The sequence below is a fragment of the Rhagoletis zephyria genome, unplaced genomic scaffold (assembly GCF_001687245.7).
Source record: "Rhagoletis zephyria isolate East Lansing unplaced genomic scaffold, Rhagoletis_zephyria_1.1 Rzeph_scaffold_01901, whole genome shotgun sequence".
Taxonomy (NCBI): domain Eukaryota; kingdom Metazoa; phylum Arthropoda; class Insecta; order Diptera; family Tephritidae; genus Rhagoletis; species Rhagoletis zephyria.
The window spans coordinates 74,873-94,819 of NW_016158985.1; the positions used below are offsets into that span (position 1 = coordinate 74,873).

Here is a 19,947-nt window from a genome sequence, read left to right on the forward strand (position 1 = left end):
CCACCAGGAAAGCCCAAAGGGACTCCTGGAAGGATTATTGCGATAGTATTGAGGGAAGTCCGATGAACCCGATGTATATTCAGTAACTAAATTGCGGCTGGACTTCATCTCGTGAGGAAATTCGTCAAGTCCTAATGAGCGCGCACTTTCCAGGGTGTACTACTAGACCTAGCACCGCGTTCATTAACTCTGAGCGATCGTTAGCTTCAGCGGGTTTTATTGATGTAAAGAGAGCCATAAAGTCCTTCCAGCCCCACAAATCTCCAGGCATGGATGGTATTTTCCCTGGCGAACTTCGGTCAGCATCTGGCGTTTTATGTCCGATAATTGTAAGGCTTGTCTTAAATTTAGTTTTGTACCGAAGGCTGCTATAAAAAAAAATAACATAGGCGTAAGTTGTCACAAGTAAAAACTAACCATATATTATGATAAAAAAAATCATTCAGAAACGCCTTCATTCCGTTATCAGTTCTCGTTCCAGGAAACTTAAATGTCTCTTAAAAACTTAAATTGAAATACCTACCCACAAGCAAAAGTCGAAAAGTCCATTACTTGCTCACTTGAGGTGCTATATTTTTAAATTAATTAGCGTCAGCACATACACGCCAAGTGACATTAATCACTGTACTACAATAATTTACAAAGTAAACTGGCCGTCGCCACAAAAAATCGCTTCACTTGATATACCGAAGCAGTAGAAATAAGCCAAACTACGACAAGCTACAGGTAAAGCTAAGCTGAATGGAGTTCATTGAGCGCACTTAATCGGTACTTTGTACATACGTCCAAGAACTACCATCGGCGACTAACTACAAAAAAAAAAATATGTATGCATGTGTGTAAATTTACACACATACTAGGACCGATTTGCTGAACTATACTCGCACATGCACAACCACATTCACTAAATCTCTTAGCAGCTTAGCGCGGTGCCTGTAATACTAAATATTCACCTACATATATGTAGCTATAGCAAGAGCGCATAAATACATACATACATACAAAAAAACCTACATACATGTACGCCTGTACCTGTGCATATTCACATGCCAAGGACAGCCTATCTGCCTATTTGCTCCCATTTAGCCATTACATGCGACTATTTAACTACCAACTATTCATTGCTTTATTCTCCATCTGCTTAGCATTACTGTTTGCTTTTTTCTAATTTTAATTTCACTTCTCTTTCATTTTTGCGCATTTTACAGGTATCAACGGGCGAAACGCAATACATCAGAACGGTTGACAATTTAATAGCGTCGAGACTGAGCCTGAAACTGCAATTGCATGCAGCACATTTTGCTGCTGCCATTAATACCCAGCACTTGATGAATCACCTGAGCGGCAGTCAGGCTGCTATCGGTGTGCCCTATAATACACACAATGGCGGCGACGGTGGAATTGGAATTGGTGTTGGTGTTGGTGTAGGTGTGGGCAATGGTGGTTTGGTTTTGCGATGCACAGCACAAATTGGTGATTTGTATCAGGAGTACAAGGAAATCGAATTGGGCACACCGCAAAAGGATCCGGTGCCAGCCAGAGGTGAGTGGAGGAGTGCGGGATTATCTATGCATTTACTACATATTTACTTAGAAGTCATTTGTAAATAAGTAAGTGCCAATATATATAAGTAAGACCGAAATTTAATGCGGGTAGTTGGTTAAAGTAATTTTACGCATTTGCTTTATCGATTGTGCACTTTATTTTAATACAATTCCATAAGTATTCATACCTGGGAGTTAGTGCATTTTCTGTGTTCCCATCTGCATTAAACCCTTTTTTTATTGAGAAATCGCTTGAGCGCTTATTTTAAAATTCAGCTAGATTCTATTAATGTTTTTTTTAATTATTCCAATAGTGGTATTACTTAAAATTTAAAAACAGTTTAACATTTTGCAACTTTAACTAATTTTTTCTCTTCCGTCACTTCCATTAATCAGTTTGGAGTCGAGTGACGACAATACTGTCTGTAGGTTGTTATTGTTTTTCGATGGCATAGGCGCATAGGGTTCTTATCTTGATCCTTGAATTCTAACTAGATCTAGAAACGTGTCGACCCTCTATCATAACTTGACCGCTTTGGTGGTAAGTACTTTTCCAATTAGAAGACAGCCATATTAGTAATGTAGATTCTTATTCTGGAACCTAGTGCTGTAGAATTCCATGCTTTGCGCCTCATGCGAAAGCGATCAGTTTAAGTCCATTATAGGACATTTTGTGGTGGAGGCTAAGTTTTTGGGAACAGCTCTCTTAAGTTGAAGAGTGATAAATAATTACCAAGATGTTGAGCGTACGGATATCACAAAAATGCAACACCGTATTTGTGCTGCTAGGTGGCGCCGGAGTCGAGACATTTTTAAACCTTCATCCATCCAAGTCTATAAAGTCGACTGTAAAGTTACTTACAGCTTTTTTGACAAAAATCCGATTGAAAATTATGTTCAAATGCTGCAACTAACTTTACTGTCGACTTTATATTGACTATGACTACGGGCCAATCATCTAAATTCTATTTTAGGCTAGTTTAAAAAAGTTAAATTAAATCAAGTAAGGGAACTTCTTATTCTTTTTAAATTGAATCGCTGCATCTTTAAATTATTTTCTACCGACGTCGCAAGCATCGGTCTATCGCGTTTCTTGATTGTCGGTTATATAATCCTTATCCATCCCCAACTCATCAACCAGCTGTGTAAAGGCAGCTTTCTTATTTTAAGTCCGAACATTCCAGATGCATGCCATAAATCATAATTCTTTGAACGCACGCCCTGGTAATCACCAAGAGAACAGGCTGTATTTTCCTTTTCATTTGAAATTTGTCTTATGTAGAGGCACGATTTCTGAATGCAGGCTAAAAGTGTAAGCCGATAAGTTGTAAGACAGGTTGTAAGCCGGTTGCAGTCGTACTTCGTTGCGAAGAGACGCTGCGGAGTTCAGTGGGCTCTTAAACCCAATAAAGCTGCCTCTGTTACTGCATCGCGCACATGGCACAGTGGACGGGCTTTTATTGAGCGAGCGCCCAAAAATTCTTCCAGTGGAGTAATTTTTTCTCTTTTTTTTAATTCTATGTAATTATAACAAGTAATAAAACATAACGTGGTCGTGATTAAGCATCTGCAAAACACCAACCAAGCGGGCAAGCCAGCATTATTGAAAAATTCTCTGGCAGTATTTCCATCATTCGATTTGGTGTGGAATACACCGCCTTTTGGCTTGTCAAATTTAGTCAAAACAGTGTTTTTTTTTGTCTAAGTCACCTGTAGAGATGACAAAAAATTATGGACATGGCAAATAGTTAGCGACCCGCGCCTCAGTGAAACGTGTTTACATACTTATATGCCTACAAATATATATACATACATGTGTATGTTAAAGTACGCATGCATATATAGTACAAATACATATAGAATCGTATGGACTTATGTAAGCATGTGTACACAAATATGTTTGAATATATGGGAAAAAAAAAAAATTCTTTGCTTTACCGCAACATCAAAGGATTTTTTTCTTTTGATTTGCAGGAAAGGTTAAAAAAACGTATTTCTGCCCGCTGTGCTGCACCACAATAAGACTTTGTTAGACTTTTGCAGCGGAAAATTGCGCTTTTCTTTGCCATTTGCGCTGCGGTGGGACGCTTGTGTCCCATTCGTTATTATTTATATTTCTCTCTTAATGTTCTTTTGCATACCTTTGGACAGTTATGCACAAATATATAGGCGCTAAATATTAGAAGCCTCGACGGTATAGAAGCTTTGTTAAAGGAATTTGTCTTGCTCCTTAAGTTACATATTATTTCAATTATAGTCTAATATGCTAAAAAAGATCGAACTAGTAACTACTGGAACATATGTATAGTATATTTTTTTAGTGAAAAATCCTTTCAGGCAGGGTATACATAAGCGGATGGACCCATTCAATTGTCAGCATGCTTAAATAGCTGTATATTTCTACTGACGTACTTTTCTTTACACTTTACATAGATGTGCTGTAAAATAGCTCGGACACTCTGTTACACCTCGGTTTTTCCTAATCGGGTTGCACCGGTTTTTATAGATATCTCTAGCCGGTATTTCTGTGGCCATAAGCAATGACCTACCAATTCGACTTGGGAAAGAATTGAGTCATATGAAATCCACATCCCGTCAGCTAGGCTATTTAAAAAGTTATAGACAAAATATTTTGGTTTTGACTCCTTTACTGATTTTCTTCGACAAATAGTTTATTAACTGCAAACAATTGGAAAAAGATACTTCCCCGTGAGTTTAAAATTTCGGGAATATTTTTTTCGAGATTTTCGAATATCATGACGAAATAAAAAAGGTGTCTGCTTTTTTCGATGAAGAATGTAAAAAAATATATTTCACCAACAAAAAAAAAGCAACAAAAAAATAGTGAGATGTAGATATTGTATGGAATGACCAATATGTATGTGGCAGTTTGTTTTAGCGTAAATACCTCGCCATTAGAGCAAATAATTTCGCAACATTTGTTTAGTTATTATTTAGAATTTACTTCGTGGTTAAGTCAACCAAATAAACACTTAGGGCTGGTTTCTCCAACTTAACTTAACTTCGTTTAGTCAATTTTTTGCACTTAGTCAAGAATAAGCTGTGTAAAAAGTAGGCTAACTTTTGACTTAAGTCTACCAAATGACTAAACTAATTTAAGTTGAGTTGGAGAAACCACCCCTTAAAATTTTAAATTTGCGTTGAAAATTTTTCAGCAAGTTTAATTTCCCACTGACTAAAATTGATATGATAAAGTTTTATCTTTCGGACAGGACAAATTCAAAAGCTACTTAAATAAACCTGTCAACTTATTTTTTATTGTGTTTCTCACTGACACAAATACAAATCTCTCAAGCAAAGAGCATTTCTCAAAGTGATCTTTTTGTGATTCTTATCAACTGCTTAAATTTCCATTCCCTAAAGACACTTTGGCGGGAACTTTTATTTTTAAGTGTCTTCGTTTTTGGGTTATTGAAAGACAAAAAAATATAAGCAGACGTACATAAGCGGAAGAAAAGCGTTTGGCATATCTTTGCAGGATATACATATACATATATGTGCGAGCATTTATGACACAGAAGAAAACGCGCACATTTTTAACATGATAAGGTATTTTATTTTATTTTATTTTATTTTATTTTATTTTATTTTATTTTATTTTATTTTATTTTATTTTATTTTATTTTATTTTATTTTATTTTATTTTATGTTATTGATCTTTTTTTTCGTCCATATATAACAGTATAAGCAGAATTAAATATTGGTGTAGGTGCTATTATAGTTTAGTATATTTTTAAATAAGTTAGTTAGTGACAAAAATTTATCTAACACTTATTTCTTCCCTCCCAGCGATAAATGTCCGAGGCCAAAAGCAACAGAAATTATATGCAAATAACCATTTCCCACTGAGCGGGGCAGCCATCTACAAAAAATAAATCAGCTGTTCTCTGTTGTGGGTTACTCTTTTTCTTAAATAGTAAGAGTCAATTTGGGATACTTTCAAAGTGGAGAGGGTTATAGATAGTGATATCCTTGCACTAAAAGTGAAAGAAAACGTTGGAATCTTAGGGTGATTATATGATTTCACCTTATGGACACTCCACCGCCACCGCACCACCAAACGCCTAAATTTTTTTGGAGTTACGACTTCACAAGTAATACTTCTTCAAATCCTCCCGTAAATGAATGTGGAAGTCCCTTCTCATGAAACAATCATTAAAAGGAAGAATTATCAGCAAACTGCAATGGGGTAACCCACTGACCGAACTTGCGAAATTCACATTTCGCGTCTACTCTAGCTACATAAATTTAAAAAAAAAGTCTGGAATTAATTGTCAACATAAATGTACGTACATACATATATTTGTCCTTAAAACCAACAGATTTTCACCTGTTTTGTCTTTTGCATGTAGATTAATTTAATTTTCTTTTCTTCTTCTTTCTTTTAATATTCATTCTAATTTAATTTGTCGTTCTGCGACTGAAGTATTTCACTGGGCGAACTTTGCTGCTTAGAAATCCCCCAGTTGCTTATTTTATCAGCTTTGACCCGCTCATTGACATTGTTTAGAATGTCTCGCCGCCACGGGCTGTGGCGAATGACCACATTTTAATTTATTTGTTTTCTTTGTGCTTTTTTCTTTGTTCCTTACCCGACTTTCTACATACATACATACATACATACTTTCTTATTACATTTCAAGTGAACTTGCAGAAGAATATTTCCCCGCGGTACCGTAATTTCAACACAAAATTGTTTCAGAAAATATCATTTCAATGTTGTTTAATTTTTCGAGAGTAACTTGCTTGTGGTTATCCGAAAAAAAAAAACAAAAAACAATCAGATGCAAAAAATATCCCTGTTGAACAAATGGCAAAAATATTTGGCAGCATGGTGCATAGACTGTTTACTTCAAATGATTTGGGTTCGAGGCAAAGTAATTTGCTCATGTGAAGTGGTTTTGACAGTTTTTAGAATTATATATAATTTTTGTGACCAACTGCTAAAAGCTGATCAAAATATTCTCAGCTAATTTGTGGAGTACTTAAACTCAAATTGAGAGTATTTAAAAAGTGGTATTTTACTCGCGATTTAAATTCTAGAAATAGGAATATTATTTTTCTTCTACAAACGGGTACATCGCTCCCACTGCGATGGGAAGAAGAAGTGTGGAAGGGCAATCATCTGTTTTTCAGGGAAACAATCTCACCAGACAAAGCTTTAGAGGGCAGAGAATGTCCTTTTTTTGATTTGTTAGAGTCTGACATTTAAGAAATGAACACAAAATGTTCTCACCTTTTTAGAATCGAATACGAAAAGAGAAAGAGACCACCAAAAGGCGACAGATGTTTGAAGAAACGAAGTCGTATAAGTTTCTTTTTCAATAATTTGATTATGAAACTACATTGCAAAACTTTGAAAAACTCGGAACTCCATTGAATGTCACAAAATGAGCATCATACTCTCACACTTAGCACATAGAAAGCAATCCTTTTTCGCTTGCCTTCGAAGAGGCACACACATCTCACAGCCATTGGGACTGCTTTAATCAAAACTGCCTTTCTATCGGTTCTACACGAGAGCGTGCAACATGCAACAATTTCCACAAATAGTTTTGCAAGCGGCACTGGTCACGCAGCACCCGACACAACAACAACAACAACAGCAACAAAACCACCAACAAGCTGCATTCACTTTAATTTGATTAGTGTCGCATGTTGTGCTCGGTGGCATGCAACTTGGCACAACTTACAAATTTCCCGCAGCGACAAATATAACGCCCCCAAAAATGCGCTTAAACTTCAACTCAGCAATCAGCAATGGAGGCAATGGAAGACAGGCGTATACACCTATGCAACAAACGGCAAGCAAAAACTGTGGAACTAATGGAAAAGGAAGAGAGAGACTGAAAAGAAAGCCACAGGTCGCTGCCGGCGCCGAAAAAGACAAGAAGCGAGCAAACAAACAAGTAAATAAATGAGCATATGGGGTCCGGTAAAACTTCACCGTTGAACCTTTACATACTATATACATACCTACATACATACATAGATATGTGTGCTTGCGAAAGTTTTTTTACGCATAAATGTTTGTATGTACAAATAGTATGTATGTATTTAAATCACTGGTGGAGCAAACGATGAAATCTAATTCCTAGCTAAAATGCATTCATACCCACACACTCTCAGCCCTTTATCTCTTTTCCCTAAGCGCCTTTCAAATTCTGCAGCGCTTTGCGATTTTGCTTGCAGCAAATTCCTCGACAACTCGAACTGTTAGCGCTGCTTTCCGGTTGGAAATGGACACCTGCTCTCATGAAAGCCTGCAATGGAATTTCATCACTTGCCGGTCACTGACTTTTCCAGTTTGACGGGCTCCGGGCATGAAAACCTCAGTCGCAATTTACTAACGCAGGGAGCCCGAGTTGAACAGATTACCTGCGAATTTGTGTCGCAACTTAAGCTTATGAACAGGTGAAAACTTAGTCAGTTTCCCGCGGGAATTAATTACCACATCGAAATAGCGGGTCAGCACTGTATACCATTTTCCGTTTTTTCGTTTCAGTTCGGGCACATTGTTTAATTTTTTTATTAAGAAATAAACAACCTTTTTTTGTAAAAAATATCTTCCTGTTGAATAATTTTTTTAATGCTTTTTTGACCGTGTAAAGATTGCTAATACGTATAACATAACATTACATAACACAACATAACGTAACATAACATATTATAATATAACATAATATAACATGGTATAACATAATATGGGACAGCATAACATAATATAACACAACATAACAACAGAAACATAACACCATAAAATAACTTATCTCACGCATCAATTTTATCTTTTTCCTGGGTTCAGTTCTCGTTCTGCGTTATTGCGAAGTGATAAAATAACACTTTTACACCGCATTTATTTCGGTGTTAATTTTGTAATTTTCACTTCACTTCACTAGAATGCAGAACGGAAATTGACCGTCTGGTCTCTATCTCATGTCAAACGGGAGGTGAGCACGTTTCTTTAATTCAGTATCGAAGTTAGGAAAGCATTTTCGCCCCAACCATGTACATGTATGTCATTGGTGTCACTTTTGAATTAATTTTTATACCCGAGCGCACTTGTGCACAAGGGTATATTAATTTTGTTCACATAACGGTTGTTTGTAACAGCCAAAACGAATCGAGATAGATATAGACAAATGTATACATAAATGATCAGGATGAAAAAAGAAATCGATTAAGCCATGTCTGTCTGTCCGTCCGTCTGTCCGTCTGTCCGTCTGTCCGTCTGTCCGTGTACACGATAACTCGAGCAAAAATTGAGATATCTCAACGAAATTTGGTATGTAGGTTTCCCTTAATCCAAGGTAGGTTGGTATTGAAAATGGGCGAAATCGGACTTTAACCACGCCCACTTCCCATATAACGGTAATTTCCAGAAATACGAAAACTGCGATATTTTAGTAACTACTGAAGATAATTCACTCAAAATTGATATTTACAATAATTTTTAGACGAAAAATAAGAATATTATAAATTTTTGGAAAATGGGCGTAGCCACGCCCACTTATGGTTACATGTGTATATCTTGGTAACCGCTGCACCAATTTCTTCCAAACTTGGCACAGTTGTTGGCCTTGGTACAGCATAAAAAACCGCCGAAACTTTTTAAAATCGGACAATAACCACGCCCACATCCCATATAACGGTAATTTAGAGAAATACAAAATCTTCGATAAATCAGTAAATATTGAAGCTAATTTATTCAAAATTGATGCTTGCAACAATTCTTTACCAAGAAATACGTTTATGGTAAAATTTTGGAAAATGGGCGTGGCACCGCCCACTTATGATCTCATATAAGTATATCGGTAACCGTTCTACCAATTTGTACCAAACTCGGTGTGGTTATTGTGCTTGCCACATATAAGCAAAACGTTGAAAATTATTGAAATCGGACTAAAATAACGGCCGCTTCTCATATAAAGGTAAATTTCAGAAATGCTTGAAACTTCAATATTTCGAAATTGAAGGACGCTAATTTACTCAAAATTGATACACCCCGGCATACCATCTAGCGGAAGGTTTCGGAAAGGTGAAAAAACATATATTTAATACTTGCGCCGGGTATTTAATGTTCGGCTTCGCCCGAACTTAGACTTTCTTACTTGTTTTGCTTAATATTAAACTTATTTGCAATTTGATTTACTTCACACATGACATCAGCACCAAATATCTATCTAATGTAATATAATTCTCTGTACCTTAGGAATATTTGGTTAGCCGTAAAAGGGGGTGTAAAAGGAGCCTAAAACGGGTCGATTGGTAACCCTCCCTACATATTTGGTTTTTGTTTAAACTAGAAAATTACCGAGTAACTTTCCATATTCGTACTAGCTATGCGCTAAGTAAACATTACACAAAAAATTATCAATGACGTGATAATGGCGTTATTTCACTTTCACAGTGATAATTAAGACAATACGCAAAAATATGGCCTTATTTCTCAATGTGAAATAAAATAAGTCATGTGGCGTTATTTCCTAAGGCCTTATAACACTGCGTCGTGGTAAAAATGGGCGTATTCTATCCTCTCTATTGCAGACAGTGGCCGTGATAGTCCTTTATTTTTTCACTTTCAACCTCATTGCAGCAGCTGAGGCATTGTTATTGGCCGGCAGGTTCATTCCACAAACATGCCTACTCATTAAGTAGCTGCTGGTGAGGTTATGATTGCGGTCACTGATCGAAGTAAAAAACATTCTAGACGACTGAATGGGCCAACCTTTTCTTGTTGCTGTTGGGCGAAATTGGTAAGGTTATCCTACAAGTATATTCTGACCACCTTACTTTCTTTTTCGAAGAACAATTACGCCAAATAGGCAAGTTCCTGTCCTCACAAGTTTGTCTTCCTTGCAATTAAGCTTACCTGTATGTCCTTGCATGACTTGGTACCCATAGCAAATATGTGTGCTAACTTTTTAGTGGCCACTATCGACGAGGTTCCACAGCAGTTCAGTAATCTTATAACTAGTTGCTTGGCTATAAAAGTAGATAGTTGCTAAAAAAATAAGATAAGCCAAAGTGCAGTGTATTTCACTTTATCTTAGAGCTATGGTACCACACCGTTTAGTTTTGGACGTAGAAATAAGGGAATTTTAGTTTTCCTTATAAAGTGAAACGAACTATTTTTGCATGCTTAGCCATTCAGTCTGCCTTTTTTTACCAGAGTTCCGGAATACTTAACGCGCTTTGCAACAGTTCGTGTGAGTGTTCACCAGTTGAGTAAGCAAAGGCGTGGCAGACTATGCCATATAGGCACTCAAGTTAGGTGTTCACCATTTAATGTAAGATCTAAGAGAGTATTTCGTCAGAGAATGCACTTTTCAAAATTAATTACACTTTTATTTAACAGAAGATCGACCAAACCCACCAAAGGTCGATGCAGCCCAACATGGGGCTGTGGCTTTGCGATCGCTTAAAGTTTGACGCTGATATAAGCTCTTTTGGTATCTTGAACAGCACCTAGTGTTTGTTGGTTATAAGCCAAAACTTGTTCGATACCGGTAACAATTTGGTGGAGTGCGGTATTCTCAAATGTTGCTTTAGTATATTCGAGTTGGCAGTCAGACAGCTTCCTTGTATTTATCTTTAGTCGAATAAATGTACCCAGCATCCCTACACGGATTTTTCAAAAGAAGGCAGAATTTTCTGTGCGAAAGGCGTTAGGGTATAAATTCTAAAAAATTTGTTGCTTAAATTTGCGCATATGAATACAAATTTACCCACTGTGTTAATTAAATTAAACACTTCTTTTATACTTTTACTTATCCTTTGTGTGGCGTAGAACAAATTTTAAATTTGTTTTTTGACTTCTAAACATTCATGCTCACAACTTCACAGTTTACACATAAAATGTTTAAAGTTTCATCTAAACAATTTTTGTTTAAATTTACGCATATAAAGAGAGGTAACAAGTTTCCTCTCCTAAAGTGTGCAAAATTAAATACTGTCTGCTTACTTTTACATGCCAAATTTTATTTTTTATTTTTACTTCCAAAATTTTTGTAATTTTTAACATTTTATGTGTATATTTTAAACAACTCATGTTCAAAATCGAATCTCTTGAACATCTTGTGCATATGTTTTCACAGATTCTGCTAGAAAAATAAACACTTTTCAGTAGCAGTTTTACATTTACTTTTTAGAGTGTAGCAGGCTTTCTAGTAATACTTCAGCAGTGTCTTCGTTGTGTGTTTTTTTATGGCATTCTAACTGGATATTTTGTTTTAATTTGTATTACACATATACACGCACACACATACCCACTTCTACTAAACTTTTGAAGCGCTTGCCCTTTTTCGCATTTGTTAGCATTATGATGCATCATTGTTGGCTGTCAAAACTTTTTTATTTTCCTCAAGCTCAATGCTTGCCTCCGCGGCAACTGAGCAACTAAACACACAACTCTCCAGCTAGCTCAATTGGGCCGCCGCTGGTTGCATATCAATTTTATTTATGTATAGGTTGTACGTGCTGCCAACATGCCACCCTCGAGGGATCTAATCAAAACTGAAACTATGAAAGCAAAAGTAATAATATTGCTAACAAACAAGCACAATACAGCAAATACAAGAGCTGATTTAGTGAACCCATGCAATTTGAAGTTTTTCTACATCGAAGGAAAAATCAAAATAGAAAAACATTGCAATGAAGAACTTCTATGGTATTTAGAAAAATTGCTACATGGTTTTATGAAGACTACTTTCTTTTGAACTCTCAAGTGCATTTCTTATGTAGAATTTAGGGAGCTAGCCCTTTATAACTTTTATAATAAATGCTTTTAGAAAAAAGTTATTTTCGGACTTTTTAGTCCAGTAAATTTTTTTAAATTAAAAAAAAAATATTTTAATAGGTGGCAACTTTCGTTTAGATATACCTATTTGAAATCTATTTCTTTCATTTGATAACAAATTTGTTTAATTTAAATAGATAAGCGGTTTGTATATTATTAGGAAAGAGCCTTTATTTCGGCCTTAAAACATATTTGGCCAAGTTAAACTTTTATTACTGGACTAAAAAAATAAAAGTCCGGATGTTTCAGTTATTTTGGAATTTTTCATAAAAAGCTAGAAAACTAACTAACTACACATATCTTTGATCAATCGCAATGAACAAAGCACTGAGCGGGTACAAGCATATTTAAATCGCTCGCCAGATGCTTTCTGGTTAGCTGCTACAGCTGGAAGTATCAAGAGAGCCACTTGCTTGGGGCAAGGTCACTGGACCCGATGCACAGTGGTGCCACACTGGAATTTTCTGTTCAATCGCTTTGGAATTTTTTTAATTTAAAGCTAATAAGATTTAGACGAGACTTTTCGAGCACAATTTTTGAATTTTTATTACTTTCTATTTAAGTTTGCAGAGCATAGTGCAACGAGAGTCACTTTTTTTTAAATGTTGTTTTATAAAAACTAGTTGAAGTCAACTATACGGTTACCGCAAAACGAAAAAAATGCAGACGAAAAAATTAAAATGTCATAAAAAAATACTTAAAATTTAAGTTATTTCATTGAAGTTTTATAAAATATTTAGGCATGCAAGTTGTATAGCCTATTAAATTGTTGTATACTTATGGCCTTATTCATAAAAATTAAATAGATTTAAAGAGCTCTCTAAAGTGACATTTTCATACAAATTTTCAATTTCTAAAGCAGTTAAAGTCTTTGTTATTTTTTATGTATTTGGGTGTTAGACTTTAAGGAAAATCCTAAGTTTTGAAATTACACAAAAATTGTTAATACGGATGGGTATACCGTTTTTCTAGATCAGGCCATTTTCCCACAAAAGTTTAATTTTCATGAAAAATAATCAAACTTTAACAAGGAAAAGGATGGATAATAAACAATTTTTGAATGGCCAAACGAAAATGTGTCATAATTGTTTGTAAGAAATAGAAGCAGGAAATAAAGTTATTTTGGGAAAATTACCTAATCTAGACAAATTATGCATAGATCCGAAATATACGACCCAAAATTATGTTTCCGTATTTCGGCGTTTTTTTTTTTGTCATTTTAGCGTCCCTACAGAGTTAAAAAATCGCGTTGATTTTTAATAAATGGTACTGTTGGCAATAATAAAAATAAAAATCAATGTGAATTCTTAACAACTTCAAACTTGCACCCTATTAAATATACAAAAATTTAATGGACTATGAAACTCGCTTTCACAGTTATAAAAAAAATTATGTAGCTACATAATTTTGCATTGTATTTTTAAAGAGAAGATTTTTGCCCTCCAACCAATTTCAATTTCGATCAGACTTTTCTTACTTGTCTTGGTCATTGTTTATCCAGCCATTGTATTAACTTGTAATCTCTTGGCCATTCTTTAATTTCATACATTGTCTTTTACGCTCAATTCAATGAGTTTCATTATCATCCATCTACTTCGCCTTTGCCTTATTAAATGTGTTTTCTTTTCTCTCTCTCTCTCTATTTATACAGTGACATTGTCATCCGGCTCCAGTCTGCGTAATTTCTTCGAGACGTACTTCTCCTCAGCCACCTCCTCCGCATCGGCGGGTGCACTATCGGGCGACAGCATAGCGCGTCCATTGAAATTGACAGTATTGGCAGCTGCTGTATGGCGTTCACAGGCACTCCTCCTCGACATGGCAGCCAGCGCAGTGAGTATTTACAACACATTAAGGTTGAAACAAGCAGCCATCGCCGGAAGATAGTTCAATCGCTTCAAATCGAATGAATTAATGCAGTAAAGAGGAAGAAGCAGAAAGCCCTAGCTGACTCTGGGAGGCTGGGCCTGAAGCGATTGCGGATGGCTGTCGATGCATCGAATTACTACGATACATACAGCTTCGCCATAAAATACGAAAACAAGAAAATGGAGCATAATTATAGGCGCTGCAACAAAAGCTTTTAATTGCAAAGGAAGAAGCCAAGTGAAAAACCAAAACAAAAACAAAAAAAAACATACGAAACACGCTATAAAGCGATAGTTAAAATACATACAATATTTTAAGCCAGTTTACATAAGTGATGATACACACGAACACCCTTGCATACATACACAAACATTACTCTATGTATGTATACATACATACATGTTAATTAAGTTAATTAGGAAAAGCTTAAAGAGCGGCGTTGCAGTTGAAAATAATGCGGAAAAAAAACACACGAAGGCGGAGCAATAAGTAAATAACATTTTTTAAATAAGCTTTTTCGAGTATGTATGCATGTAACTACATAAATATGTATGTAATATTTGCATGTTTGTAATTGAATATTGTTAATCGTGTTTTACACTTACAAAGTTAATTAAGCGTAAGTAAGAAGAAAGTAAGGCAAAACCAATTTAAATGGAAATGAAAATGAAAATGGAAAACGAGAAACAAAAATAATTTAGGTGTTAATTATTGTGGAAGAATTGATATTAAATAAATATTTGTAAATAAGTAGTTATTATGTTGATGCATATATGAATAAGCTTATGTAAACAATTAAATACCAATACATAAACAAGTTCGTATACGCAGTAGTCACGTGTAAATTTTTGATTTGTGAAAAAAAACAATTGACCAAAAAATCGTTTTATTTATACGCAAGCAATGCTGTGGCGCTTTTAATGCATTTTTATTCTGCTGAAAAAAAGACTTTTATTCCAAAAAAAATTTAGTAAGCACAATATTTATTATACATAGAAACTTAATTAATTGTATTTTGTATTACGTTTAAATAAGAAATTTTTTATATAATATTTATGTGTATACACGTTAAAAAAAGAAACTTTAATAAAAGCTGCATTTATTATCTAGGTGCATTTATTTTGATTTTGATACAAGTTATTTTACCGTGAAACATTTTAGAGTTTAGGTAACGCTTTTAAAATGCATTAATTAAATGAAAAGCTGACATATTGATATTTTAAAACAAAAATTAATTTTAAAGCACATTGAGAAATTTAGTCAGTTACCTCAACTAACTTCACTTAAATATAACCAAATCAGTGTTGAGCGAAATATTAAATAACTAAACTCTTTATCAGGACACCCAAAACTAGTAGGAAAATTTTACCGGCGGCTGCTGTGGTGAAGTCGTTTGGGTAAACTCGAAACGACCCCAAACCGGATTCATTCTATCAATACAAAATTGATAATGTTTTTTTTTATGCGTTTTAATACAATAAACACCCTGATCTCTAGCCGGCGTTAAATTAAAAGGAATTGTTTGACATTACACTCAAATTTAATAAGCGATGAAATTACTTTATACTTTTTTCTTTAATTCAGATTTATAATTTGGAAATTTTTAAAAAAGCTTGAAGATTTGTGTTTGTTTTTATTTTTAAAATATTGCACATTATTTGAAATGGGATTTATACGGTTTTTCTTAAAGATTTTGAGCATCGTTTTTGCGGTTCCCCGGCGAATCATTTTTGGGACCCTCCCCCCGGCCAGTCGTTTTTATGGCCCGCTGGCGAGACGTCTTTGCGCAAACAAATTGTTCCCTATAACGAGTCGAAAACGACGTCGATACGAAGTCGTTTTACAAATTGGGAACAATTACATCCGTTCCGGTAAGAGCGTTTTAGAATTTTATTCGCGCAATCATTTTTAGGCACATAATCATCGAACTGATTTGGCACCTAAATAAAACGAAAAATGGCTCCAAAGATGGTATAAGGTCGAAGCCGGTTTGTTTCCAAAGAAAAATTTACAAAAGATGGCAGAAGTTCGGTCCAAAGTAGTTCAGCTAAATATTTATTTTTGTGAGCAATCATCGAGAAAAAACTGCGCGGGCAACGATTTGTATGGCCAGTAGACGCGTTCAAAAGCATGACTTTGAACCATATCACTGTCGGACAAATGTTTCGTCAATTGATTTTTGCGTAAGCAAAAGTGCATCAATCATTCTGGAAAATATTTCGAAAAACAAGATTAATATTTTTACCGACAAAATTCGTTTTATCCTTAGCTAGTCTAAAGACATTTTGGTGACCCTCATAGATGGGTGTTCTAGGACCCCCTGTATTGTAAAATTGTATTACTACGAACAAAAAATAAGACTTTTCTTCATTTCATTCGTTTTCAGCTTTTGTCTTACAAATTGGCGCCTCTTTTGATGGTAAATATATTCAATAAAAGGGTGTGAAAATACATCCACAACATTTATTTAAGGAAAGTTGATTGATGTATTTTTCGCATGAATTTTTCATCATTTTCAATTGTTCCACAAAGAAAGAAAATCCACAATGAAAAGAAAACGCAAAACAAATCCACATATGTATGTAACTATCATACCAGTCCAATTCCGTGACAAGTTTCGATTGGAAAATAATTTTTTTTTATACATAAATACAAATAGTATTTTGTTAAATGTGAAATGTTGAGTGCTATTTCCGTTAAGTAAAAGTGTACCGAAAAGTACTGAAGTTTCAATACAGAATACTGAATCTAATCTGCTAGTTTTTCGAAATGGGATTCAAATGCAGCTTCTCCGTTGTCCAAAATTCCAAATAGTATATAAAAGCTTGTTTCTCAAAGAAAAAAAATATGAATGCCCACGAGTAAAAAAATTATAAGCTTGTGTTTAGTTTGGCAATTATTTTCATTAAAATATTTTTATTTTCCGAAATATCTTCAAGTTTAAATAAATGAGAATATCTTAATTAGAAATATAAAAATTATACTTTATTATAGTTTTAAACAAATAACAAAAACAGCTACAGATTTTGTCAAACAAATACACTTAAATATAATTAAGCACTACAAAATACTACAGTTTCTTGTTATACAATGTCTTTGAAATAAGAAGAATACGTAGGTGTAATAAAGTTATGTAATTAAATATGTTTACACTCGCATTTTTTATATACATACGCGTATGTATTTAAGTACGAGATAAAGTGAAGAGCCTGTCCGCAAAAAAAAATTTAGAAAATTTTAAATGTATTTAAAATCTTTGGTGGTGGCCTGGCCGCAAATAAATACATAATTGATTGTTATATTGTTCAAGTATTAGTATGTGTGTATATATGTACGTTAGGCCGTATCACTATGTATTGCAAGAAAACAATTATAAAATGTTCCTAGCGATTTTGATTAAAGGGCGTGAAAGTATTTTAAGAACGTAAAAAGGACTTCGGCATCCTGTTAAAGCAGCTAAAGCTATATTCTCGTCATAACTTTTTCTAACTGTTGCCCGGCTTTGATGAGTGGTATGCCGTTGCAAATATATTGAGAATAGCTTAGAAGATTTTTGCAAAAATAAACAATTTTCAGATTCCTTAAATACTTTCTACGCAGTTCTTTAAAGTTCATAGGAGCAAATTAATCTTCTACAAATCTACATAAATATATATACGTATGTACACTAAAGTGGTCCCTAAAACATGCACATCTAAAGCCATACAAGAATTTAAAAATTTTAAACAGATTTGGAGGTGCCGCTACTAGCGTTTGGAAAATTAATTTTAATAAATCGTCCCAATTTGATCACCGGCGTTGGGACTGTCTCTTTGAGCGCTTGGATCAGCTTGGGTGCGCGGATACAGCTCTCTGACAGAGTTATTTCTCTGACCCAGGAGCCACCATGGTTGGTGTTGCAGAGTTTGGGATCGCTCGAGGCTGACCGCAGGGGTCCATCTGGGGGTCCATATTGTGAATTCTCTGCTTCAGAAGCTTGAGCCGCGCTGTGGCTTCAGTTCATATGCGGATGACCTTCTCGTCTTGGTAAAGGGCCAGTCTAGAGCCGAAACTGAGCGTAAGATGAAACAGCTACTTCACGTTTTCATAAGCTGGGGCTACATATGGGAGTGGACAAGATATACTGCTCAAGGGCAGGCTGTCGTTAGGACGTACATCAGTGGTTCGCACTAACGGGGTCAGTCTTAGTTATGTGACGCAAGTCAAGTGTTTGGCGCTGCCTATCGGTGAGCGCATAAGCTTTGCCCCACAGCTGGGAACAGTAGCCTCAACGGTCGTCTGGGTTTTCTCCTGACGTGACACAGACTTCTTAATGTAGTCTTGCACGAGAGGAACCTCCACGATTTTGAAGGGTGTGAGTGTGTAGCGGAGACTGAAGATTTTGAACACGTGCTCTGAGATTGCCCGATTCACTCGGAAGCGAGGAGTCTCGACAGCATTGGGATAAAATGGACAGAGGGACGGTACGAATTCGACACTGCATTGGACAGTGACAAATATTGTGGGCTTTGCGCATGAAGTTTTCAGTAGGTGTAGATGTGCAGAGTAAGCAGTGCGTCGATGCTCACACGTCCAGAGTGATATGGAAACTGAACTGTTATTTGCTTCGGCTACGAGGTCTAACCGGAGACTTAGTTCTGGTAGGTACCACGAGGAACAAGAGGCGCCAGCGTTCACTCTGGCCTATTTTTAAGTATATGGTATGGTATTTAAATATATTAGCGTTACCATCGCTAAATTACTTAAAAGAAAAGTTTAAATCGTATGGGGGAAACCTTAAAATCTTTGAATATACATTAGTAATTATTTTGGAGAAATTCTTAAGATACCAATAATTATAATAATATATAAAATATATCTAAGGATTTGTGTAAGAGAACATATTTGAACCCATGCTACTAGGGTGACAGGTAATAAGGTCAACGGAAATAAGGTCAATTGACTTTATTTCCCACCCTGGTGCGAAATAAAGTCAATTGACANTAAGCAAATTTAATGTTTGAAAGAGAAATAATGTCAATTGATTTTATTTCGTTTTTAAAAAGGTAATAATGTCAATTGACTTTATTTCGCACCAGGGTGGGAAATAAAGTCAATTGACCTTATTTCCGTTGATCTTATTACCTGTCACCTGCTACTAGAATATATAAAAAATGGAGATTAAAAAAAATTTCACAATTACATTTTGCCTAGGTAATGAAGATATATGTATATGTATGTATATACATAACTATGTAGGTACACATCGCTTATTTCGCGCAAGAGCGCCATTATCCAAAAAATTCAAAATTCGAGAAAAATGGCTTTAAGTTTACAGAATACTTACGCGCCCATAGTAAAAATTAAGACCTCTTTTCTTCTAATGAACTATCGTTAATCGATATAGCTATTTACACAAAACATAGAAGAAGAGGTGGAGCTCATTTCTGCATACTTAACTACATTTTTTGTTTTTTTTTTATTATGACACCCTTGTAGCAAATGTGCGGTATGTATCTATGTCCTAGGGGCAAAAAACTTTAGGTGCTATACATATACTTACGTATATATATCTATGCATTATATAAGCAGTACTTATACTGAATATATGTAGATAATAATGAATAGTTATAATTAAATCGTGGAGAACGAATACAAATACCAACGGACATGTAAAACAAACACACACAGACTTACAAGTAAAAAGGATATTTGTGTGTAATAACATAATAAAAT

The 19,947-nt window shown here is 35.1% G+C and overlaps 1 protein-coding gene across 1 annotated transcript in view; it reads left to right on the forward strand.

Annotated features, from left to right (window-relative positions):
• LOC108365531 (uncharacterized) overlaps positions 1-15,042 on the forward strand; it is an 89,839-nt gene extending 74,797 nt beyond the window's left edge. The window contains exons 5-6 of the mRNA XM_017619575.1: positions 1,209-1,542; positions 14,015-15,042. Of these exons, the coding sequence (XP_017475064.1) occupies positions 1,209-1,542; positions 14,015-14,250 (570 nt within the window). The 3' untranslated portion in view covers positions 14,251-15,042. The remainder of the gene's footprint in view (positions 1-1,208; positions 1,543-14,014) is intronic.
• The last annotated feature ends 4,905 nt before the right edge of the window (positions 15,043-19,947 follow it).